Raw genomic sequence first — 26,504 nt, forward strand, 5'->3', positions numbered from 1 at the left:
CAGTGAGCAATGGAATTCACGTGTGTGTGTGTGTGTGTGTGTGTGTGTGTGTGTGTACACCCAGCGTTGTTACTAAACACACTCTTTGCCCATTGCATGTTTATGCAGATGTAGCATCTGCCATTCTGTGACATCATCACTTCATCTGCTGTTTACAGAAGATAACTGATGGAAGATCTACAATAACCAGGACCTAAAAGACACTTCCTAACAGACACACCATGGACAAAAGTCATGGGACACCTCCTCAATGTTTTATAGATTCTTCCTGAAACTTAGTTACTGTGTCTACTGTCCAGAGAAGAATTTCTACTAAATTCTGAAGTAAAAACATTGGTGTGAGGATTTGATTGCATGCAAAGTTGACTGACGAGCACAAACAAATAGGTAGGACAGGAAACAGATAGCAAAATGAATGCATTGACTTCAAGAACTGACTGTTCACTCGCCGCCTAATATATACCACCTTATTTTAGACACTGTCACTGAGATGGACTGGTGGTGTGTGTCACACACTGTGTGGAGTAACCTGTGCCGGACTCTGGTGTTTGGTGTGTGTAGAAGCCGAGCAGTTGGTCAGGCTGAGGGTGAACAGGACCACGGTCGGTTTATAGCAGCACTAAAACGTGAGGAAGACGAGGTCACAGTGTGGAATGACCTTTAACCTCAAAACAAAAACAAACACTGCTCAGGTCCGAACAGCTGTTACACTCATACAGCAACTTCCACTAACATCGACCCACGACCCTTCGACCCAGAACCCCAAAACCAGCTCATCACACAGTCTGGAGAACCCTCAGGGTCTTCAGGTGACTATGAAGGAACACATAAGGAATCATGTAGTACCTTAAAGTGTAATGCAATGTAGCTCTTGCTCTTCCTTTCCTGTGGCAGTTCTGATGAGAGCCGGTTTTATCATTATAATCCGAAACATTTCTTAAAATGTTTCGGATTGACTGACCGTAATTTTTTCTTAAAGTCATTTTTTTCTTGCTTCTTATAATATGGATTAGAACGTTACTCAAATAGAGCTATTCACTGTACACCAACTCTACCTCTTCACAACTTTACATCTGATGCTCTCAAACACTTTATTAAGAGACAAGAAATTCAAGTAATTAAATCGAGTTCAGCACAGCTGTTAACTGAATGTCTGAATTCCAGGTGACTCTACCTCATAAAACTGACTGAGAAAATCCAGCGGAGATGTAAAATATAATACATATTCTGGTTAATTTAACATGTTTTTGTTTAGTACATTTCATATGTTTTTTTCTTTAGTTTACTAAAATGCAGAACATTTTTAAAATAATGAAAAAACACTGAATTTAAGGTGTGTCCAAACTTTAGACCGGTACTGTATATGGTGGGCATGCCCTGCTGTCATTGACAATTACTGTCAGTGTGTAGTCACTCCCCCAGGGCTACCGTACCCAATGTGAAGTAAAAACAACTACTCAAAATTGTAAAACTAAATGATGTCAAATTTACTTTAAACGATTAAGCTGCTTGGAATAGTAATTATTATTAATTATTATTTTAAAAGTTAGTTAAACCCAAGTGTTAACTCATTGTGTAACATTTTCTAAGATAATTGGTTTGTGTTTTTTTTTTTTTAAGTAAGATTACTAATTAGATTATATTGAGTACTGAGTGGGTCAGCAATCATAATAAAGACAGACTGAAATTGACAGCTGGTGTTCCTGCAGTATCAGAGAAGGAGAGCAGGGTTCTGTAGGAGCATTGTGAGTAGATTCTGCTTCAGCTCACACACACACACACACACACACAACATTTTGCACGATGTAGAAACACAGGGGTGTAAACTGAGTGTGTGTTCAGTAAACAGCAGAACGAGCCCTCTGATCTATTTTCTACTAATCTAATAATATTTGTGAAGATATTTTACAGTTTCTAGGTCAGCTGTGTAAGGACGCTCTGTGTGTGTGTGTGTGTGTGTGTGTGTGTGTGTGTGTGTGAGACACTAAATTGTCCATTGGTGAGTAAAGTACACAAAGCTGATTTGCTCTTCCTTATAAAAACAGGGACACTGGAGAGACGCCCACAGGAATCCGGCCCGTCTGGACCTTCAGCTCGGCTACTGAGGGATCTCAGAACCTCTGAAGTCTCAGACTGAACAACCGGCACCTAATCAGCACTAAAAAAAACATATAAACGCAAACTAGCTCTGAGCAATTCATTAAAAATGTTTTAGAAAACCTACATTCACAAACTCTATGCAACATAATCCTGAGAAAATGTGTGTTATTAAAATAAACAGCATGAGTTTTCACAATCAAAATAACTGACAACATTGTGTATCCTTTGAAATAACCAACATAACCCAATCTTACAATTTCGAAACAACTGACACAATCTTTGGTGATCAAAATAACTAAAGTAACCTTGAATTATGTTACTTCTGACCTTTTGTGTGGTGGTTTACACTCTAGATTGATATCTGATTGATCAATTGATGTGTAATAACTGGTTTATAATGGATAAATGTGCTATGATTTGGGATTCTAAAGTGTGTTTCTGTAGCACAGTTTTTTACAGTTTAGCCATTGGTCAAACTGAGATTCAGAAATTAAAATTGAGTTCACTCAAAAAAATCCTCCGTAATCAAAAACAATATTTAATCAGTTTCAGCTCAAAAACACTGTCTAATCAAACACTGCATCACTTCAAGTCGGTCTGACTTTATCTTTTACAGTTTAGCCATTGATCAAACAAGTAACTTCTGAGTTACAGAAGTACAAAATGTAGGTTAGGAGAACTGTAGATTGAAGTAAGTTAAGTTAACTCAAAAAAATCCTGTGTTATCAGTTACTGTATCATTTTGGGTCGGACCTCACATTCTTTACAGTGTAGTCACTGAATAAACTGAGAAACAGAAGGTAAAAATGTGAGTTGGGAGAACTTTAGATAAGTTGAGTTAACTCAAAAAAGTTTGCTGCTGTATTAAATCAATTTCAGATCATTTGCTAATGTTTTTTAAGGTTAAATCAATGTGCATTCTTGATTAAACTGAGATGCAACGTGACCAATCATCAATGTTATAAAGTGAGTGAGGAGAACTTTAGACTAAAACTGGAGTTGAGTTAACTCAAAAAACCCAGTGTAATCAGTTACTGTATCATTCCAAAACTTCACGTTTTTCACAGCGTAGCCATAACAGAGCTGTGTGTGTGGAGGGGTCTGGCTTCCGAAGGTTGTCTGGAAGAGATTCCCTCACTTTTCCTCAGACACCCCCCCCCCACCCTGTCTTTCCGTTTTTCGCTGTAAAAAGGGTCTTCTCTTCGTCTGCACGTCGGGATTTCCCACCAATCACGTCATTCCTTCCAGCAGTCAGCAACTTTACCCCTGCCGACCACTGGCATTCCTGAGGGGGACGGGGGCCGAGCGAGGGCCCGTCGAGGGCCGGGGGTCTGTGGGGGGGAGGGACTGTGGTAAAGTCATTACTCGAAGAGAAAACAGTGGAAAAAAGGAACATTACGGCTCTTTGATCACCGCGGTTGCCGTGACAACGCCACAAACAGTCAAACATGCACACGTGCGAGAGCAGTACGGCGTGAGGGAACACTCAGGAACACTCGGTAATGCTGGGGAATGTGGGCGGAGCCACCGGAGAGCAAACAACAAATAAACAATAAACAAATTCCTGCTTTGAATCAACGGTTTATGATGGGAACTGCTCAGCACAGTGAGGACAGTGTGTTCCCTCTCTCAAAATGACAAATATTGAGTATTAATGAACGCAAATCAACAACAGTCCATGTAGAAGAGAAGTACTGCCAACAGAATTGTGTGGGGCAGTGGAACTGTGTTCTCTGGAATGCTTTTGGATGCGACAAGAAAGCATAAGTGTGCTTCTTTCCCCAAAGACAGGTAGTGTACCTCCTGATGAGAAACTGCTGATTACTATACATGCCTCTGCCACGGTGGTTGAAAGTCTGGCAAAAGCACCCTCCATGGTGTAGGGGTAAGTTTAAAAAATATATTTTTTGGTTCAGATGGAGCTTCTTTTAAAATTATGCAATATTGATTAATTTAAACATGAGATCGAGCTTTAAATTTAGCCTATAGGTTAAACACTGCCACTATGATTAGGAGATCACCGGTTCAAATCCTGTTCATGTATCTTGCCATCAGCTGCTGTAGCCCCGAGAGAGCACAATTGGCCGTGCTCTCTCTGGATGGGTACAGTAGATGGCGCTCTTTCCCCTTATCACTTCTAGGGTGATGTCGATCAGCACAAGGTTTCTGTGAGCTGATGTATCAGAACCGAGTCGCTGCGCTTTCCTCTGAGGGGATACTTTTGGGTAGTGTACCTCCTGGTGAGACTTATACTTATAGTGAATTCAGCAGACTACCTTGTCCTGTTCGGTCTCCAGATTTATCACCAATCCAGCATGAATGGAGCAGCGGGGACTCTGCAGCTTCAGCTCAAACCAACAAGTGTAGAGCAGGATCTACAGGTCCAGCTGTAGCAACATCTGTGGTTAAATGTGCTGCAGGATCCATACAGAACCTGTAGAACCTCCTCCATACCCAACCATCTCAGTCTCGTTTTGTATCCAGGACAAAGGAACCAATTTTATAATAATATTCACACAGATAAATATTAAATACATTCACACTATCAACTTCTTACAGAGTTATTTTTTTCTCAGTGATCTTTAAATGATCTCAGATGATGCCAAACACCAGGCAGCACATGTGAGCTACATGTTTCCTTTCTGAATCACCACAGACATGAGGTCATCGCTCCGGCGTACAGTGGGCTCAGGCCGTAAAGACAGTGGTGGAAAGATGATCCCCAGTACCGAAGCCCTGACTCATCAGATCCTCCATCAGAACCATATGGACGACCGCAAAGCTGCGAAATCCCACCAACGCAGAGCCAAAAGAGCTTACGGAACATCTTGAGATGATCGCTCAGGAGGACAAATTGCATGTATACTGTTTCCTCATCTCACCCCACACGCTGTCAATCAACCAACACATGACATGTTTCAGAGTCTGAAGTCTCCAGTGTTATCCACTGCTTCACACCAACCACCAAAAAGTAGAAACAGTTCCTCCAAAAATTAGTCCAGCACCAAACTAAAGAAGTGGAGATCAGAGTCTTTGTCTGATTAAATAAATAGATATTGTTTAAGAGGGAGTTTGGTAAGTCTGATTATTTGTCAGGCTGTCTGATTAAAGTCAGTGTGTGTGTGTGTGTGTGTTGGGGGGTTGTAATATGGGAAATCCTGTATTATATCCAGATGAGCGTCTGCAGAGCTGCTCTATCTCAGTTTGTTACAGGAAGCTGTAGATCTTGTTGAGGAGCAGAGCGAGGTCGTACCGCTGCTCCGGCTGTAATGGGTGTGTTGGGGGTTTCGGAACAAATCCTGTACACTGAGATATTTGTTCTGTTGGACACCAGAGGGAATTCCTCCCCCCGGACTCGTGTTCTCTCCGTTCCTTCCAGAAACAGCTTCAGATCCAGAACTGGAGAAGCTAACCGAACACACTCACCACAGTGTTACATAATCTACAGCACAGCAGCTCAAATCAGACTGATTTATGCTACGAATGGGCATGGCTGCGTCATTGTCTTTACATTAACTTTTGTACATTAAATTAATATCTTATTCTTAAGTATTTGAGTAAGTATACAGTAAGAATTTGAGAACTTGTACTAAATACATGATTCCGCAACTGTTCCCAGCACTAGTTCTGGGCTTGGTTTATTTTGGGGGAAAGCCTTGTTAAATTTAAGACTTTTTAAGACTAAGTTCTCAGTGTAATCTCATCTTTTGTGAAACAGGGTGATGGTTTGAGCCTGCTAAAGCTTTTCATGGCGAACTGGTGTTTCTCCGTGTAACTGAATTATTTTATTGCGTGGTTTACGGCAAGCTTCTTTTCAATTTCTGGAGAGAGCTTTCAACCCAGTAATAAATATAAGTGTGTAAAAAGTGTATAGAAGTCCAATTTTCAAACACTGGAAAGAGCTTTCTGGAAAGCTTATGCAGGTTGCCAGATCTCTACTATGCTAAAGGTTGTGGTCAATTGCCCAGCTATGATTAGCAAACCTTCCTGAAGCTCAGTGATTACCTGTTCAGCAGAAAAATAACCCAAGCTCACTGTTTTCCATTGCTGCAACACACTGTTCGCGTGCTGTTCTGTTCTATACCTGGCAACCCTGAGGGTGGAAATGGGACTGAGGGAATGGAGGTATACAGGTCCAAGGGATAAAACCCTTTAACAATTACCATAATGTACCGCACACACACAGTTCAAATAAGCTTCATGTTATGAGTTGCTGTTTTCACACACAATAACCCCATCTTAACAGATGTGGTTAAGTTAATGAGTGTGATTGTTCGTGTGAGCAGATCTTAACGTTACCTCCACGTCGTTGCTGGTGCTGCTGATGAACTGGAAGCCCGGGATTCGTTTCTGGGTGCAGACCACACCCACATCCTCAGAGTGTCTGCAGTCGGACACGCCCAAGCCGTTTGACGGACAGTCAGCTAGAGACGTCTCCCTGCCCGTGCAGTGGACGTTATCCAGCCATATCCGCCCTGAAGGAACAGGAACATCAGATCTGAGCGTTCCTGAACTTAACCCTTCACCTTCAGCATTCCCAACATTCCCTAAACCTTTAACCCCAACACAGTCAATCAGCCAGGACACGTTCCCAGTCTGAACAATGGATTCTTTAGTTAGACTTGAGCTGCAAGGCTAACGTAGCTAACAAATAATAGAAGCTTATATACGGTACTGTATAATTCATCAATTAGCACTGGAGCACTTGAGGCTAATGTAGCTAACACGTAATAGAAACGGTAAGTATATTCACCAGTTAAAACTTGAACCTTGCAGCCAGTTTAGCTAATAAGCAATAGATGATTATGCCACATTAATTTAGAAGTAGTTCCTTGAGATTACTTTATTTAACAGGTAACACGCCTCATTTTAATAGCAATGGTGCTGCAGAATATATCTACACTGATAGCTAAGATACGGCTCCAAATATGACCAATACGCTCCGCAGCTACAAAGATTTTGTAGCTCACAAGTAGCTTTATCTTGTATCCATTAGCATCTATTAGCATTGGAGCTAAAAGGCTAATCTAGCTAGTTAGTGATCATAGCTAGTAAAGCATACCTCACCATTCATCACTAGATTAACAAGGCTAATGCAGCTAAAACACAATGAAAAACTTGGAGACAATAATCCAATGAGGCTAATAAGCAACAAATGCTAATAAATTGGCAATTAGCACTGTGGCTATGATGCTAAAATAATTAAATCTTATATGCCACCAATATGTAGCTCTGTAGTTCTGTTGACTTGCTGTGTAATATGTTCAGAAACAGATTTATGACCCTGTGCCAGATGTGTGATGGTCATTACCTGGTCGTGATGTTAAGCAGAAGCATGTAGATGGACCAGGCTAAGTGTGTGTGTGTATGTATGTATGTGTCTGGGTCTATAAGTTCAGTTTCCGCTCTTTCGGACTAAATCAAATCTCTCTAATGAGTAAAACATGACTTTCCAGGGATTACATAATGAAACTCATAACTGCTTCTCCATGTTTTAGGTACCATAGACTGCACTGAATATTGTCCAATACTGATCCAATACTCATCCGTGAAATCCTGACCCACCCACCTTCTCCTTTTCCGAATTTGGCAGAGGGAGACCAGGACACGGCTCCCAGGTACCCGAGCTCCCTGCAGACCACGTGGGCAGCGGACATGTCGAAGTCGTCGTCGCACACCGTTCCCCACTCGTTATTATACAGCACCTCCACCCGGCCCTCATAGTGTTTACGCTTATCCCCGGCCAGACGCAGCTGGATCCGGGGGGCCGGGGGGTCCGACATCACCCCCAACACACCCACCACGACCAGCAGACAGCCGGACAGCACCGCCATCGTCTCACACACACCTCAGTGAAGCAGAACCTGCGGAGAGAACATACAGATCAGTCCAATACATCTGATTTATATTACCTTCAGTACTGCTTTCTTTATCAGAAGAAATAAGGGTTTATTTTGCTTTTGCTTTTTGTCATACTTATATTTTTCTGATTATCAACGAAACTTTTACAGATAACCAAAGTAAATATAAAAAATCACTTTTTTAAGGATAATTTTATTTAGGAAAAAAACTATACCTGTGTGAAAAAGTATATACCCCCAAATCTAATAACTTGGTTGTGTCACTCTTGGCAGCAACAACTGCAATCAAACTTTAGCAATAACTGTCAATGAGTCTTTCTCATCTCTGTGGAGGAATTTTGTTCCACTCTTCTTTACAGAATTGTTTTAATTCAGACACATTGGAGGGTTTTCCAGCATAAACGTACGGTGGCCCTGAAGTGCAAAACAAATTAACATGTCAGAAAACAAAATTACAAAAACTAAAACACATTTACAAAACTTAAAACAAATTTACAAGACGCAAAACACTTTTCCCAGCACTGAAACACTTTTACAAATGCTGAAACACTTTTACCAGCACTAAAACACTTTTACAAACGCTAAAACAGTTTTACAAACGCTGAAACACTTTTACAAACGCTAAAACACTTTTACAAACGCTGAAACACTTTTACAAACTGCGATTTCTGACGGAAAGGGAGGGTCTAACACACAGGAAGTGCTTGATGCGATCCCTCCTTGTCAGTCAAGCTGCGTTACGATGAGAGAGTGGAGTTATGGACACTACACTATGTTTTATGTCCTGTTGCTACCCCCGCCGCGGGGTTCACCTAATACCCCGGGGGTTCAGCTAATGCCACGCGGCCATCAGCCACTGCCCCCGCCGCGGGGTTCACCTAATACCCCGGGGGTTCAGCTAATGCCACGCGGCCATCAGCCACTGCCCCCGCCGCGGGGTTCAGCCACTGCCCCCCGGTTATCAGCCTGCCCCCGCCACGGGGTTCAGCTAATGCCACGCGGCCATCAGCCACTGCCCCCGCCGCGGGGTTCAGCTAATGCCACGCGGCCATCAGCCACTGCCCCCGCCACGGGGTTCAGCTAATGCCACGCGGCCATCAGCCACTGCCCCCGCCGCGGGGTTCAGCTAATGCCACGCGGCCATCAGCCACTGCCCCCGCCGCGGGGTTCAGCTAATGCCACGCGGCCATCAGCTAATGCCCCCGCTGCGGGGTTCAGCTAATACCCCACGGAGTTCAGTCACTGCCCCGCGGCCATCAGCTAATGCCCCCGCCGCGGGGTTCACCTAATACCCCGGGGGTTCAGCCACTGCCCCTCGGTTATCAGTCACTGCCCCCGCCGCCGCGGGGTTCAGCTAATGCCCCACGGAGTTCAGCCACTGCCCCGCGGGGTTCAGCCACTCCTGTACTGTATTACCTGAACCCCGCGGGGCAGTGGCTGATGGCCGCCGGGCATTAGCTGAACCCCGCGGCGGGGGGGGCAGTGACTGATAACCGCGGGGCAGTGGCTGATGCCCGCCGGGCATTAGCTGAACCCCGCGGCGGGGGCAGTGACTGATAACCGAGGGGCAGTGGCTGAACCCCCAGGGTATTAGGTTAACACCGCGCCGGGGGCAGTGGCTGATAACCGCGGGGCAGTGGCTGAACCCCTGGGGTATTAGCTGAACCCCGCGGCGGGGGCAGTGGCTGATGGCCGCCGGGCATTAGGTGAACCCCGCGGCGGGGGTAGCAACAGGACAGGGATAGTTTAAGTATTTACTGCTGCTGCTAAAATACGTGCCACAAAACATAGTTTGATGTTCATAACTCAACTCTCTCATCGTAACGCAGCTTGACTGACAAGGAGGGTCCGCATCAAGCACTTCCTGTGTGTTAGACCCTCCCTTTCCGTCAGAAATCGCAGTTTGTAAAAGTGTTTCAGCGTTTGTAAAAGTGTTTCAGTATTTGTAAAAGTGTTTTGCGTCTTGTAAATTTGTTTTAAGTTTTGTAAATGTGTTTTAGTTTTTGTAATTTTGTTTTCTGACATGTTAATTTGTTTTGCACTTCAGGGCCACCGTATAAACGTCCTGTTTAAGATCATCCACAGCATCTCAATCGGACTTTAACTAGACCCACCAAAACCTTCATTTAGTTTTTTTTTTTTAGAGGTGTACTTGTTTTGTGTGCTTTGAATCATCGTCCTGCTGCAGAACCCAAGTACACCTGAGCTTGAGGTCATGAAGAGATGGCTGAACATTCACCTTTAAGGTTGAATTCTAGTAACACCAATGCTGTTACTTCGATGTCTACTAAGCACGGTGAATAAAACAAAATTGGAGCCCTGGTCAACTGTGCTTCGAAAGCAGATGATGTTGAGAATCAGCCAAGAAGAACAATATTATGATTAATGGCATCCCTGACATGCTAACAAAATATGTGATTGTAAAGCTCCTGCGCAACAATGACAAGGAAGAAATCCTTAACAAATCCTCCAGCTGACTGGCCTAATCTCGCTCTGGCCTGAGGGTCCGTCCAGGACAGATTACAGGGTTCGGCTGGGACTGATGAGTGGGGCCTGAACCCTTCCAGCCCTTTTACTTCAGACAAGCCATCAAAGTGTCAGCAGAGGTGGGCTTTAGAGTAGCGAGTCAGAGCTGAAAACCCGTAATCACCAGGCTGAACTTTCCCTCACTGCTGGATCTGCACTTTTACTGCAGTACAGTCCAGCCGATCCAAAACCACCCAAACCACCGCTGATCAAACACGGAAAAACAGAGCAGCTACAATATTAAACTCTATAACTCGATATCAATAACACCACTGCATTCTTCACAATAGGAACGCCAACATTTATACGTTCACACGAACGAGCGCTGCATTCAGCTGCTTTAACAGCCAGCAAAGAATTATAACGAGAAATCACAACTCTGCCATTTGGCCCATCAAACTCTCAAATTCTTTAAAAAAGCCACCAGATATTCTCCAGCACAGAAAAACACTGATAACAGCAGCTCACACTCTGCATACTGCTGAATTCATACAATATCAGGACGCTACTGTATGCAAATGAGTCACCAACCAATCACAGAATCTCACAATATGATATTATCATGATACGTTGCTCACAATAGCGATGATATTTTGATAAATTGCCCACTTTATGATATTGTTACAATAGGCTGCCCATGATAACAATAATTAGGGGTGTGCCATATCGTATCGTATGCAATAATATCACCAATATCTCTGAATTTCGTGAACAATATCATACGCTGAAATATCGTGCCATATCACCCACCCCTAATTATCACATCAGGGTGCTACTTTTTGCTGTTTTTAGCTAAAGAAACATTCACACTGTTCTTATTTACCACTATATATCTACTAGAGACAGATTATGTCCATCCAGTATCATTTTATTGTACTTTAATCCTGGATATATGGAGATATATGGAGTGAATTCTTAGTATAATGTCATTCTGGATCAATTACTTCTGTTACAAATCTGATAAAATGATTGTATTTTTTTAATATCTCAGTTAGTGGTGTGCAATATCATAACATATGCAATAAGAAATGTGTAGTTTTCATTTTGTTGCAGTAGTGTATTCTTAATTTTTTTTTTTTAATCCAGTGTTTTGTCATATCTCAAAGAGTATCGTTATCGCAAAAATACCATGAAATATTGTGATATTATTTTAGGGCCATATCGCCCACCCCAAGCAAAGATATCTCGATATGTTGGGTTAGAGTCTGCAGTGTGAAACTATTTTGCAGTGAAACATCAAAGCATGACTGTTTTATAAAGACTGGATTGTATCGGAATCGATCGATTGATTGATCTACAGTATAAATAGACTTAAATTGGATTGTGGGCAAAATAACATGAGCAGGACATCCTTATATAAGATTGTCCGAATAGTGCAGCTTTATAATAACAATACTGGAATTCTGTCCATATCATACAGCTCTGACTGTACTGCAACACGTCCAACCTTCTGTCCAAACCATTAAATCACCCCCCCATACACACACCCACACACATGCTCGGTATCTACTACGGTGTGCTTTGCCAAGAGAAAGGAATCCACCGGCCCTTTGTTTGACCACTCACTGCCCAGCGGCCTCTTTACAGCCTGAACAGCAAAACATACAGAATCTGAGAACCAGCTAAATTAATTTAACATCTTTAACTGCAGCGTTATGTAATAGAAAACACATAACACATTTCACTATACGAATGCATATTTTGGTTGTGATATACAGTATGTGTTACAGTACAAATATATTAAAAACACAATAAAATCTTTAATACTGTTCCACGGTTAAAGAACAACCTATTTTATTTCAATAAAATGAAAGACTATTCCATAAAAATATTGATTCAGTAAATGTCTGAAATATATCTATTTATAATTTAGTTTGCATTATAAATTATTCAGAATCTATTTTAATTATTCTGTATATCTTTGAATTATTCAGTATCTATTATGAATTATTCAGTGTCTTCCATGTTTTTTTGTTGCATATATGATATTAATTACTTAGTAACCATCATGGATTACTCAGTATCTACCATGAATTATTCTGTCTAAGATATTAATTATTCAGCATCCAATATCAATAATTTAGTATCCACTATGATTTATTCTGTATAAGCTATGAATGACTTAGTATCCACTATGAATTACTCAGTATCCACTATTAATTATTTAGTATTCACTATGATTTATTCAGTATAAGCTATTAATTACTCAGTATCCACTATGAATTATTCTGTATAAACTATTAATTACTCAGTATCCATTATTAATTACTCAGTATCCACTATGAATTATTCTGTATAAACTATTAATTACTCAGTATCCACTATTAATTATTTAGTATTCACTATGATTTATTCTGTATAAACTATTAATTACTCAGTATCCATTATTAATTACTCAGTATCCATTATGAATTATTCTGTATAAGCTATAAATTACTCAGTATCCACTATGAGTAATTGTGTAAGTACAGAAATGTTTGTATTTAATACTGTTATACAGGGGGAGTTTTTTTCCTGGAAAGGAAAAAATCTGCTGTATGAACTCTGTGACCCTCCTCCCTGCTGATGAAACTGAATACCTGTCCACAGGTGAGGTTCTGAGCGTATAGTACTTTAGGCTATTCTATACTCACATTCCATTAGTATGAAGTCACTCGGCGTATTACCTTCACTAAACACAGCCTCATTATTCAGCACCTCCACTTATACACTCACTACTGTCACTCAACCCCAACCACATAATCACCAGGTCACCACCGGGGTCACCAGTGCCGAGGATCTACAGGATTCTGTTTCACACTCCTATAGTTAGATAATCACTTTACTTCACTGTACCCTTAAACTATCTTCTCTCTACCACACTATACCCTTATTCTACCTCACATCATCCTCACTCTACCTCTACCTCACCCTATCCCCACCCTATCCTTGCTCCAACACACTCTACCCTCACATCATCCTCACTCTACCTCTACCTCACTATACCTCACATCATCCTCACTCTACCTCTACCTCACTATACCCTCACTTTACCTCACATAATCCTTACTCTACCTTACATTATCTTTACTCTACCTCTACCTCACTCTACCATCACTACACCTCACACCATCCTCACTCCACCTCATATCATCCTCACTCTACCTCTACCTTACTCTACACTCACTCTACCTCACATCATCCTCACTCTACCACACTCTACCCTTACTCTTACTCTCACTCTACCTCACACTACCACACTCTAGTCTACAATGCTAGATCTCACTCTACTTCACACCCTACCTAACCCTAAATCACTTTACCTCACAATGTCTTGTTATTCCTTGCTCTACCTTACTCGCCCTCGCTCTCCCTCACACCCTTTCTCTTACACAGTCTCGTTTTACCTTGTCCTATCTCATTTTACCTCACTCTGCCTTACTCTACCTCACTTAGCTTTACTATGGCTTGCTCTGCCTCACTCTACATCCAGTCTTGTTATGTCAGATGAGCACAGCCTGCAGTGTAAAGAAGTCCCTTTGTTGCTGCACATGAGTAAATACAGTTTGAGTTGTCAAGCTGTTATTCACACCTCTATCGCAGCTCTTTTAATATGTTTACTATAGAAACCAACAACAATAAAAATATGAATTAGCGTACAGCCCTATAATATTGTTGTTTAGCTGAAAAGGTGATTTTTGTGTGGTCTTTAGGCTGACAGAGAAGCTAAACTTTACATTGTTACCTCACTCTGCCTCCAGTCTAGTTAGGTCATGTGACTGCAGTCTGCTGTTAAACGTTGGTGTTTAATGTGAAAACTCGACATAACAATAAAAATATTACTTTAGGGAGCATATCACTCATAGCTCTGTTTTAGCAAAGTACAGAAAGTGAGTTAAATATACAGGAATGGTCCAAATACCAACATCATTACTGTATGAATACCAACAGAGTTCTCCAGCCCAGTGCTGAACAGACTGTGTAAAGGAAGGAATGCAGAGATACAACAACGATCTACACATCTGCACAGTTTCATCTCTGAAGATCAGCCCAGAACATTGTTCCAGCAGACCTTTAGATCAGCTTCTCACAGAGAAGACAGAGGTTCTTCTCTACAGTCTGAATTCCTACAGTGTTTCAGAGCCCAAATTCCCCCAAAACATACAGCCCAACACACAGTTTACCCAGCAAACACTGAGCTGCAGAAAGTGTGTGGAGTCCAGACTCACCTCTGTAGCTGTAGGTAAAGCTGAAGCTGTAGTTGTCAGATGTAGATCTTGTAGATGAAGCTGCTGTAGTGGTTGATGTTGCTGTAGATGTAGTAGTTTAGTAGTTGTTGGAGTTGTTGGAGTGGTTGGAATGAATGTAAGCTGCTGCTGCTGCTGCTGCTGTTCCTCCAGCACTCCCCCTCTGCTCCTCCTCTTTTAACCCCTCACCCCGCCCTCTGCATCCATAACCACACCCACAGCCACACCCCCAAGCCCCCTCAGAATCTTACCAACTTATAAGGAACAGCCCTTTCCTTCAACATCCAGCAGAACTGACACATCAGATCCAAAACCCTGCAGAAGCCATCCAGAAACATCAACCAGCCTGCTGGGCTAATATTAGTAGTAGTAATAAAATAACTGATAATTTATTATACACACACTGTATTACCATGCACTGTTAGGTGTGTAACAAAAAGGGTCCATAACCCATGATCTAACTTTTTATTAAAAAAAATAAACTAAAAAAAATTAGACACACACTGGGGTGTATAGTTAACTTGATCTGAAGCACCACATCTTTTTACATAGTAAATAAATACTGAAGTAATCAAGACTATGAAGGAACACATAAGGAATCCTATAGTAACTTAAAAGTGTTAAACAAATCAGAATACTCTTTTAACTTGTGGTTTCTGAGGCTGGTAACTCTGATTAACTTATCCTGTACAGCAGGGGAAACTCTTGCTCTTCCATTATTTTCTGGGGTGCCAGTTTCATCATTTTTATGATCATGTTTTTGATTGTCTTTGCGGTGATACTCTAGCCGCTAGCAAATAAATCCATTGTCTAAAACCCCTTACTGTAGAAAAAGTGTAGAATCCTGGCCAAATAGATACTACTATTTTTTATATATATATATATATTTTGCTGTTTAGCTCCATATTCACCCCATTCATTTTTGACTCACTCATGGGCTCCCTCTAGCTCTATTTTGCAGTTATTTTCTTATATAACTGCAGAGATAGGAACTGGGTAGCCTCCCCATAATCAAGCAATTTTCTTTTGCGTTTCGCGTTGCCGAGTGCCTGCACCGCCCCCTTAGCATTTTTGTGTGTACTGCATCCTGTGTACATGTTACAGTCATTTCTAAAGACAAGCATAATCAACACACTAAATGGATGCACAATAGAAGAGGAAAGCCATTATTCTTACAGTCATTGCCAGAACAACAGTTTGGAATGTCCTGAAGAAGAAAGTCGTCACTGGTGTATTAAATAACAGGTGATAAACAGGTAGACCAAGGGAAATTGGTCTACCTGTAGTAAAATCAGCAACCACCCCCAAAAGGCAGGAGTGAAGGTATCACTTTTCACAGAAAAAAAGACTTCATGAACAAAAGTACAGAGACTTCACTAAAATATTAAAACCATTATTAATGAGGTGAGTAGGAAGTATAGAAAGAATAGGAAGTAGTATAGGCCTCACTGTTCCACTACCTTTGGAGAGAACTGTATATGTAGATGCTTAATGAGTGTTTAATTCAGAGAATCCAGAGACATTCAGGGGGAATGTAGACAGGACTGATGGTAAGTGGTTTGGAATGTGTGTGTTTACCAGTTTAGCACAGGGTGAGATCAGACCCACAGCTCCTAATATAGACCCAGCATAGGACTATAGAATAACACACGACTACACAACGCACACTGCATAATAAAAGTGGCCAAAATAATAAAACATGACACAGTTATCAGCTTTATTTAGATTTATTTAGCTTTATTTATCTATAAATAATACAGCAAAGAGTGTGGTGCTGCATTTAGCAAACTTGTGAATCTGTGTACCAATCAAGAAACATTATAAATAGTACAATTTCCCAGTTTCTGACATCCCTTAAATATACAGCATAATGCAGTAGTAAGTTCAGGTAACTAGGTGGTCTATGCAGTCAGAAGTACAAAAGTGTATCTAAGTTAGATAACCTTAATAATGTAACACTAATTGGCCTTAAATATACTTCACACAAGGACATAAACGCAAATGCTTTGAGCTTTTCTACAAACAATGTGTCAACCAATTTCACAATACAACACAAGTGCGAGCTGCATTCTGAGCTGAGCCACAAGGGGGCGCTACAGTAACAAACAACGAAGCTATCTTGCATCACCAGTGTTAACTGTCCAGTCAACAGTCATGACACTAGGATTTGTCCTCTAGCACCCCCATGTGTATTGAATTGCAAGAATGTACGCTTGAGTTCCTACAGCGTTTGCATACTTGCATGAAGTATATTTTGGGTCATTTAACTAAAGAACTTAAAAGGTACAATCATCGTTTCTGAATAAATACAGTAAGTATCAAGTAAGTAAAATGAATAACTGAATTATAATCCTATAAATAAATAACCCCTTAAACTCTTAAACTGATTTCCATTCCTCTAAATGGGGTGGAGTCAGTGTGCATTGCTTTGAATGAACAGTAAGCCTCGGGATGTGGACGTAGAGAATGAAGTAGTTTAAAGGGCCCATACACTACACGCACATCCTATACATGCATTTATTTATTCTTCTTATTTATTTTCCCTGAGGTTAACTCATGACATATATGTGGATTAAGAAACACATAATTCCTTGTAATATATGCTGTATTTTTTTTATTTACCTTTATTAATGCCTATAAATAAAAACCTATTTTTTTTACTAAATAAATGGGGCTAGACTGCTGTAGGCTATAGTATTTAAATGTCTATAGACTCATCTGTAGGGTGGGGCTAATCATATATTGATTAAATGGGAGGGGTTTAAGTTAAACTTAAAGGCTAAATGGGTGGGGCAAAAGTGTTTAAACCAAATGGGTTGAGCTAAACAGACAGAGTTGAACGTCTATAGGCTTGCCTGTAGGGTGGGGCTAAACCTGTATTGATTAAATAGGAGGAGTCATGACTAATCATGACTAAACATCTATAGACTCATCTGTAGGATGGGGCTAATCCGATAATGATTAAGTTATGAATCAATGAAGTTATTGATTAAGGGTTTAAGTAAAACTGTGATAGGATAAATGGGTGGGGTTTAACTGTTGTAGGCAAAATGGGTGGGGCTGAACTGTTGTAGGCTATATGGGAGGGGCTAAACTGCTGTAGAATATATGGGTGGGGCTAAATATCTGTAAGACAAATGGGATGGGCTAAACTGTGGTTACTCTTAATTAGCTAATTAGCTAAGTATGTTTTAATGTAACGGGATCTTTAACAGTTTAAAAAGTTTAACGAATCAGTCCCTCACCGGCTCGTCATGTGACCTGTGTTAGTGTGTGAGGTGTGTGTGGTTAGTGTGAGGTTAGTGTGAGGTTACAGGGCTCTGAGAAGTAGTGTGCCCAGCAGCAGGGTGGCACTGTAGCCGAGCGTGTGAGCACCGCTGTGCTCGCCGTGACTGTGGGCGCGGTGAGGTCCGTTACAGTCGTCGTTGAAGCAGCACTCCAGCTTCACCCCCCCGACGCTCATGTGGGCCTTCTCACAGAAAGACTTGTAGGAGCAGGACTTCATCACCGAGTCTGAGGAGGAGGAAGAGATGGAAACAGTGAGGCAGGGGTAGTGGTGTGGCGCTGGGGGGCTGTGGTTAATTCCCCCATCCTCTCCCCCCAGACTTACTGAGCGTTTATGATCCACTTGGTTTTCTCATTTACAGCAAAACCGACTACATCATATATCCCACAACATCTGCTTTATCACTTTACTACTGTACTGCTCTGGAGAACCCTCAGACAGGAACTAGTGTCGTGTCCCATGACTTTTGGTATCCCCATGGAAGCCAGATGCTGCCGGTCACCATCATTAATCATTAATATTAGCACTTTTACATCAACTGTTTTAAAATATTCTGCACTGTAGATTATACTAAACTAAACTAATCCAAACTATGAAGAAAAATATAGAATTATTTGGTAACCAAAGTAGCACCAATTGTTTAGATTACAGCTTTGAACATTTTCTCAGTCAGTTTTATGAGGTAGAGTCACCTGGAATTCAGGCTTTCAGTTAACAGCTGTGCTGAACTCATCAAGAGTTAATTACCTGAATTTCTTGCCTTTCAATGTGTTTGAGAGCATCAGTTGTGTTGTAAAGCGGCACATTATTGTAAGAACTACTCAACTACATAAATATAAAAAAAATACTTTAAGAAAAAAATAAAAAGCAGACAATTCGAAAAGAAGCATTTCAAAAACTTTGAACGAATTCTCAAGTGCAGTCACTGCAAAAAACATCAAAATCATTATAATGACAAAACTGGCACTCATCAGGACCACCACAGGAAAGGAAGAGTAAGAGGTACCTCTATTTATCAGCCTTAAAGTTAACAGCCTCCCCAGATAAGAGCATCTAAATGCTTCACAGAGTATTTTGGTTTGTTTAACACTTTTAAGTTACTACATGATTCCTTATGTGTTCCTTCATAATCTGGATCACCTCTCTATTCATTTACAATGTAGAGAAAAAACAAACAAGCGGATTAAATTAAAGTACTAATGATAATTGTTTTGGATTTTATAATATTTAAGCAAAAGTGATGGAAAGCGAAGATGGAAGGTTCCCTAGTTTTTTTTACTAGGTTCTATAAAGTAACGGAGCTCCTGGCAACAAAACAACAAAATACCCCAGTGCTCTAATGAGGCTAAACTACAATCAATTCTTCCTCACAGCAAACTTCAAGTATAAAGTCTTTCCTAAAAAGTAGATGCTTTTACTGCAGTAAAGGTGGGTAAAATCCCACGTGTGACCCTCTGTTTTAGAATGAATGCTGGAAGAGTATTTAAATTTGTATTTTGGCTCCATCGTGTGGACACTCGGGGAACTGCATCTTTACGTACGATTTAAATGATTAAACCTGGCATACTCTGTTGACCTTTTCCTGTGTCTGAAATGTAAGAAATGCGTTGTCACACCCCTAGAGTACTCAATACCTAGATAAACACAGGAAAAGTAGTTTTATACAGATAATTAAATATAATTGATGGAGTTTCCCGTAAATCTAGTACATGTTTATTCTGACATAGTATCAAGAACTGCAAAGTAGATTAGTATAGAAGTAAAAACCTGCACTATTAATAGTAGTGTATTGTAGTAGTATATAGTATACTCTATGTACACACAGTACAGCTCTGGGAAAAAAATAAGAGACCACTTCAATTTCTAAATTAGTTTCTCTGATTTTGCTATTTATAGGTATATGTTTAAGTAAAATGAACATTGATGTTTTATTCTATAAACTACTTTCAACATTTCTTCCAAATTCCAAACATAAAAATAGTCATTTAGAGCATTTTTTTGCAGAAAATGAGAAATGGCTGAAATGACAAAAAGTTTTAAGAGTTCAGAAATCAATATTTGTTGGAATAACCCTGTTTTTAGCACAATTTTTATGCATCTTGGCATGTTCTCTTCCACCAGTCTTACACACTGATTTTGGATAACTTTACGCCACTCCTGGTACAAAAATTCAAGCAGTTCAGCTTGGTTTGATGGCTTGTGAACATCCATCTTCCTCTTGATTATATTCCAGAGGTTTTCAATTTGGTAAAATTAAAGAAACTCATCATTTTTAAATGGTCTCTTATTTTTCCCATAGCTGTATATATAGTATTAGTGTGTAGTAAGCAGTTGGCACACACCATGAAAAAATGAGTGAGGTTAATCTGTGTGTGTGTGTGTGTGTACTCACTGGGCCCGATGATGGTGGAGCATGCATCAGCATTAGCCGGACACACCGATGACCCCTGTCTGTCGCAGTCCTCCTGGTTGACGGCGACGCAGGTGTGACATTTCAGTGCCTCGCCTTCACACACCGTACAAGAACACACAGCTGTACTTAGATTAACATGCAGAGACAGATTTACAGCACACACACACACACACACACACACACACAAACACACTCTCATGCATACCTACAGTACCAGTCACAGGTTTGGACACACTTTCCATTCAATGTTTTTCTTTATTTCTTTATGTTAGCTAATTTCTACATTTTAGATGTTAATATTAAAGTGGCAAATATTGTGTTTAATGGTACCAGTTTGCTGAAACAACCATCCCTGCTAAGCCTAATGTATTCATTGTATAAACTGGGGTGTCGGATCGCTTTTCGCATGAGTTCTTCTTCTGGCCACGTCAAGCTTCTTTACATACTTATGTCACACAAGCGGCTGATGGAGCAATAGAGACTTCAGAAGAGGAAGCTCATTCAAATACATGAAAATAGGCAAGAACCCTCCTTTCCCCCACCATCCAACTCTCACTCTGTCTGTGTCTCTTTCATTATTATGCAGATGGTACCACAATCTTACCATAACAATGTTACGAAAAACTGTTAATCGTGATTGTAAAGTTCAGAAAATGTTCTACTAACCAAACACTGTTAGATAATTATGCAGGATGAAGAGGACACTTTTATTTAATCTATCTAATTAATCAATTAATTAATTACATAAGTAAAGAGAATCAGGAAATAATGATTAAAACACAACTGAGGAGAGCATCTGCACTAATCTACAGGAGGAGACAAAGTACGAATAAACAAACCCCAAAGATTAAATAAAAAAGCATAAATAATTTGATTCTGCATGTAGTTGTAATACAACTGAAATCTGGAACGAAATTCCCAAAAAAAAAAAAAAGTATAAATTTCAAATAAAATTTAAATCTGGAATGAAATTCTAATAAATTATTTTCAGTATAAATTTCTAATTAAAAATTCTAATACAGTAACATACAGTATAAAATTCTAAATAATATCCAGTATCGAAGTTTATCTAGTTTAATTTAGAACAGTTTCCAGTGTAATTAATATGACATTTTCCTAAACCTAGTACCCTTTATAAAAAAGTAAATGAATAATTCTATGTTTTTGTATTGTGGTATGTTTGGCTTGTCTGTGTTATTTCTGGTTACTGAGCTGAAGAATGAAACCCATCATAACTATCTGCATTAATATAATTAATATTAAAAGCTGAGATACGTACTGTGTAGCACGGAGGCTAGCAGCAGCAGCAGAGCCAGTACAGTCCTCATGTTGAGCAGGAGTGTGTGAGTGTGTGTGTAAGTGTGTGTGATCCTGCGGATCTTCCTAATCCCACCTTCCTCAGATTAACTCACCCTAATGCCCCCTGACCATCATCAGCACATCATCATCATCAGAGAGAGAGTGATGGTGATAATGATAAGATATATACAGCTCTGAGTTTCTTTGATTTTACCAAACTAAAATCTCTGGAATATAATCAAGAGGAAGATGGATGATCACAAACCAACAAACCAAGCTGAACTGCTTGAATTTTTGCACCAGGAGTGCCATAAAGTTATCCAAAGGCAGTGCGTAAGACTGGTGGAGGAGAACATGCCAAGATGCATAAAAACCAGGGTTATTCCACCAAATAATTATTTCTGAATATGAAATTCTTTTCTTTGCATTATTTGAGGTCTGAAAGCTCTGCATCTTTTTGTTATTTCCGCCATTTCTCACTTTCTGCAAATAAATGCTCTAGATTGACAATATTTAATGTTTCTGCACATATCAATGAGCTGTTAGTGTTCCTCGTATCACTATAAGGGGTGAGATGCTTTTCAGAATATTTATCACACCAGCAGTTTGTTGTGTCAGTGTGTTGCTCCACAGCAAAGGCAGGATTGAAGCGTCATCACAAGTACTCAGCACACCACATATTTTCACCCTTTAATCTGTCAAAATTTTAAAATAAAGCAAAGTATCCCCAAACTATTGATACTATTGATGGTCAGTGTATGAGAAGTGATACAGAAGGTTTATCTGGTCAGATATGATGGTAAAGGTGAAGTAATCAGACCTACTGAGACACATTACTCATCAGCAATTACCAGAAGGACAATCCTAATGCTCCAGTTAAACACCGGTCATCCCCGTCACATGACCTCATTCCTCACTCCAGCTTAGTCCTGCACAGCCAGAGCACTGACTATGCCAATTCACAGCTTATCTAGTTTTTGTAGAAAAGTTCTGCCAATAAAATAGAACAAACATGAACCTCATTGAGCTGTTGAGCTCAATCCAATGTATCCATATAATACTGTAATCTTCCACTGAATACAACTTAATCCTGAAAACAGTGCTCCAATATCTAGTAGACAGTGTTCTCTGGAGAGTAGTTATATACAGTTACAGAATACAGCCCATAAAATAGCTTTTGTGATCATTTGTCCAATTACTTTTGAGCCCCTGAAAAAAAGAGACTTTGTTTAAAAATGTTGTAATTCCTAAACCCTTTATAGGATATTTTTATTGAACCCCTTGGATTGAACCTGAAAATCTACTCATTAATCGCATCTCAATAGTGAAATTTCAAATGCATTGTGGTGGAATACAGAACCCAAAATATAAAGATAGTTTCACTGTCCAAATATTTATGGACCTGTAGGTGTAGAAGGCTGGTCTTTCATGATACAGCTTTGAAAAAAAATTAAGAGGCCACTTCATTTTCTGAATCAAGTTCTCCTATTTTGTTATTTATAGGTATATATTTGAGTAAAATTAACGCTTTTTTAAATTCTATAAACTACAGACAATATTTCTCCCAAATAAAAATATTGTCATTTAGAGCATTTATTTGCAGAAAATAACAAAAAAGATGCCGAGCTTTCAGACCTCAAATAATGCAAAGAAAACAATTTTATATTCATAAAGTTTTAGGAGTTCAGAAATCAGTATTTGGCCAGTCTTACACACTGCTTTTGGATAATTTTATGCCTTCACTCCTGGTGCAAAAATTCAAGCAGTTCAGCTTGGTTTGATGGCTTGTGATCATCCATCTTTCTCTCGATTACATTCAGCGGTTTTCAATTTGGTAAAATCAAAGAAACTCATCAAATTTGGTCTCTTATTTTTTTCCAGAGCTGTATAAGACATTAACTGTTTGGCAGCATTGCTAGGATGTCCTTTCTTATGAAATGTTTGATCAGAATGTGCTAAAAAGGTGTTTAAAGCAAAGACAAATATAATAGACAATACAAAATGTATTACTGCTTTCTAACATTAATGAAAACGCATCAAAGTCACAACAGAACAAGCTATAATTATCACTTTTATTTTGGCGAATGCCTTATGCACAAAATATATATTAGTAAACATGATTTCTGTGCAGCTCTCTCTTCCACTTTACAAACATCAATGAGAGGAAAATAACAGAGAAATATCACTCTCATAAAAATACACACTGGACCGTCACACACCTTTACCACTGACTGCGGCAGGGCAGTTTCCGCGGTTCGGACCGCTGCGTATACAGAATGGGCGATATATCCTAACAGACGCTGGATCAGCTTGGTCACTTTGGCAAACAGGCACAGAGCTAATTCAGCAGCGCAGATTGTCGTTTAGCATTTAGCATGATTTCAGAATTAACACTGTGTGAAATAAAGGCAGTAAACTTCAAGGCTTTGTCTGAGAGATAAAACTCAGTTTAGCAGGAAAAGTAACTCAGAAATGGCACAAATGACAATAATATCAAATATACACACTTTTTATCTCCTTATCCCAAAAGTAACTGATCAGCAAAGACATGTTTTTACCTCCGTTTGTTTTTTTCCTGAAACTGAAGCTACCAGGCTAATGTAGCTAACACCAGCTAACAGCTAGCTGGATGTTTTTAGCCATGCTACAGAACTTTTGCTTATTTATATAGTTTAATAACAGATATATTCTGTCAGAAGCCTCATAATTATAGTATCCACTGTAGACTAGATAATATTACTCAAACTTTGTGAAGATTGTGTGATGACTTAAGACATTTAGTTAGCATCATGGTGGTAACTAACCAATTAGTCCATAAGTTTTCAGTTAGCACTTAGCTAGCATATCTGCACCTTATTTTACCACAATTGTTAGGCGCAGTTATTAAAATCACATTTTTAAAAGGAGATAAGCTTCATTTTATGACAAAACTCATGTTTTATTGTTATTTTTACTTGTAAGTATTATTTTTTTGTGGTTCCATTATTGCTATTCCATACAGACTCAAATGAGCCTGTACATTCAAATGTGTTTTAATGTATATATTGATTGTAACAAGGTGTACTTTAGCATACTGTGCTCGTTTGAGCTGATTTTCTTGCTTGTTGTCATGTATTAAATGTCTTTTCTGACAGAATTCTACCAGTTTAATGCTGATTTACACATTTAAAGTAAATTATAATTTTTAAAAAATAAGCGTATTGCCACAACATTTACAAATGTAGATATGTAGATATTTGAATACCTATTCTGTTGTACTGGTTTATGTTTTTTAATGCGGCTTAAGACATTCTAGTGGAGAAAATCTTACTGTATTTAATTTACAGAGTTTATTCTAGGATGTTATTCTACAATAAATACTACATTAGTGTGGTAGCTTCAGTGTAAATCTAAGGAAATAACTGAATTCTAGTTACAACACAATTACAAACCAATAAGATCCCATGCCCACCTGGAACTTCCACCTGTGTAAGCCCCAAAACTAGCATGTAACCTGGGCTAACATGGCTTAGCTTGTCCGATACATTTGGGCTAAATGCTAAAAATGTGCAAAATCGTTCCTGCCAAACTGTATTGTACTGTAAAGTAAAAACAGGTTTAAAACAACCTAAAGCGCATTTGCCAGCTACTAACAGTGTGATGTTAAGTGGTTTAAAAGTTAGCATGGAGCATTGTTGTTGTAGCTGCTGTTTACACTAGCATTTAGCTTCCCACATTGAGCTTTTCCACCTGTGTAAAAAGATCTGTTCATAATACAGTATTTCAGTTGGTTCTATTTGATCTCCCTGTTGCTTTACATCATCTCACTCAACGTAACAATTCATAACTTCACACATTTTGATGATTAAAATCAGACCGTGACTATTAACGATAAACACAACCACTGTAACTCAAATCCCAAAGTGTGTAAACACTGAAAACACACTTTTGTTCCCACTCATTTACTGTGGTCTACCATGACGGGGTTACAGTACGACCCACAACAGAACCTGTAAAATAACGTCCAAAACAACGTCTAAAACAACGATACAACAAAAAACAAGTCTCTTATTTACAGTAAAAGGAGTGAGTGTGATGGCACCCCCTTCAGGATCAGCAGCAGCATGAGCAAAACTGGACTAGAGGGATGGAAAAAGGAGTGTATGGATAATTTCTCCCAAAATGGAACATCCTTTTTCTTGTGTCTTGTGGGCAGGTTTGAGGATATGTTTTTGTGGGTAGGTTTTGGGGTGTGTCTTGTGGGCAGGTTTGGGGGCGTGTCAGCTTGATTAAAGTGCAGTTTGAGCTGTTGGAGTCGGGCGATTTTGCTATTACAATACAAGGAGTGAGTTTGATAGCGCCCCCTTTAGGATTAACGGCATTAGCAAAGCTGGAATAGAGCAAGGAATATAATAATTTGTATGTATCAGTGTACAGATCATTTTTCCCCAAAACGAAAACTGCATTTTTCTAAGGGTGTTTGTTGTGGGAAGGTTTGGGGCGTGTCATCTGGATTAAAGCACAGTTTGAGCAGCTGGGGGTGGGGCTTGAAGAGTTTTTCTTGTTGGGTTTCAGTCTGTTGTGCCCAATTTTGCTATGAGTTCGTCACAAATCTTTGTCAGCTCCTCCATCTCCTGATTCTGAGAAAAAGAGAAAATGACATCATGTCAATGACTTTGATCTGAAAGTTCATAGAGTGCTAGTAACAGTGTTGTCTTTTTAAAAATCTGTTTATTAACTGTTAATAAATTAATAAATGAAATCTTGAAATCTTAATTACATAAATAGATCCCAGAATTATGGGAATCAGCTCC

At 39.6% G+C, this 26,504-nt stretch overlaps 3 protein-coding genes across 6 annotated transcripts in view; all 3 read right to left on the reverse strand.

The window, feature by feature from the left end:
• Positions 1–14,868, reverse strand: part of loxl2a (lysyl oxidase-like 2a) — a 54,433-nt gene extending 39,565 nt beyond the window's left edge. The window contains exons 1-3 of the mRNA XM_049468656.1: positions 14,696–14,868; positions 7,670–7,964; positions 6,400–6,575 (exon numbers count right to left, since the gene is read on the reverse strand). Of these exons, the coding sequence (XP_049324613.1) occupies positions 6,400–6,575; positions 7,670–7,934 (441 nt within the window). The 5' untranslated portion in view covers positions 7,935–7,964; positions 14,696–14,868. The remainder of the gene's footprint in view (positions 1–6,399; positions 6,576–7,669; positions 7,965–14,695) is intronic.
• A 1,553-nt stretch (positions 14,869–16,421) lies between these two features.
• Positions 16,422–21,790, reverse strand: si:ch211-113d22.2 (uncharacterized). Of its 2 annotated transcripts, none has more exons than XM_049469115.1 (3): positions 21,692–21,790; positions 20,392–20,505; positions 16,422–18,226 (listed from the first exon to the last, which is right to left on the reverse strand). In XM_049469115.1, the coding sequence occupies exons 1-3, from the start codon at positions 21,738–21,740 to the stop codon at positions 18,024–18,026; spliced, it is 366 nt and encodes a 121-aa protein (XP_049325072.1). In that variant the 5' UTR covers positions 21,741–21,790; the 3' UTR covers positions 16,422–18,023. The 2 variants fall into 2 exon arrangements, with proteins under 2 accessions (XP_049325072.1, XP_049325071.1); XM_049469114.1 differs by having other exon boundaries at positions 20,392–20,532; positions 21,692–21,787.
• A 1,974-nt stretch (positions 21,791–23,764) lies between these two features.
• The window catches only part of tacc1 (transforming, acidic coiled-coil containing protein 1), a 49,049-nt gene continuing 46,309 nt past the window's right edge, over positions 23,765–26,504 (reverse strand). For all 3 annotated transcript variants that reach the window (XM_022681172.2, XM_022681171.2, XM_007254951.4), the window contains one exon: positions 23,765–26,330. In XM_022681172.2, the coding sequence (XP_022536893.2) occupies positions 26,262–26,330 (69 nt within the window). In that variant the 3' untranslated portion in view covers positions 23,765–26,261. The remainder of the gene's footprint in view (positions 26,331–26,504) is intronic.

The sequence above is a fragment of the Astyanax mexicanus genome, chromosome 20 (assembly GCF_023375975.1).
Source record: "Astyanax mexicanus isolate ESR-SI-001 chromosome 20, AstMex3_surface, whole genome shotgun sequence".
Classification (NCBI taxonomy): domain Eukaryota; kingdom Metazoa; phylum Chordata; class Actinopteri; order Characiformes; family Acestrorhamphidae; genus Astyanax; species Astyanax mexicanus.

Excerpts from the sequence above, each read along its gene's own strand:
- si:ch211-113d22.2 (XM_049469114.1), bottom strand. The coding sequence starts at position 21,740 with ATGAGGACTGTACTGGCTCTGCTGCTGCTGCTAGCCTCCGTGCTACAC. Across the intron at positions 20,533-21,691 it reads GCTAGCCTCCGTGCTACACA|CTGTGTGTTCTTGTACGGTG; the intron begins GTACGTATCTCA and ends ATCTAAGTACAG. Across the intron at positions 18,227-20,391 it reads CTCCACCATCATCGGGCCCA|ACTCGGTGATGAAGTCCTGC; the intron begins GTGAGTACACAC and ends CCTCCTCCTCAG.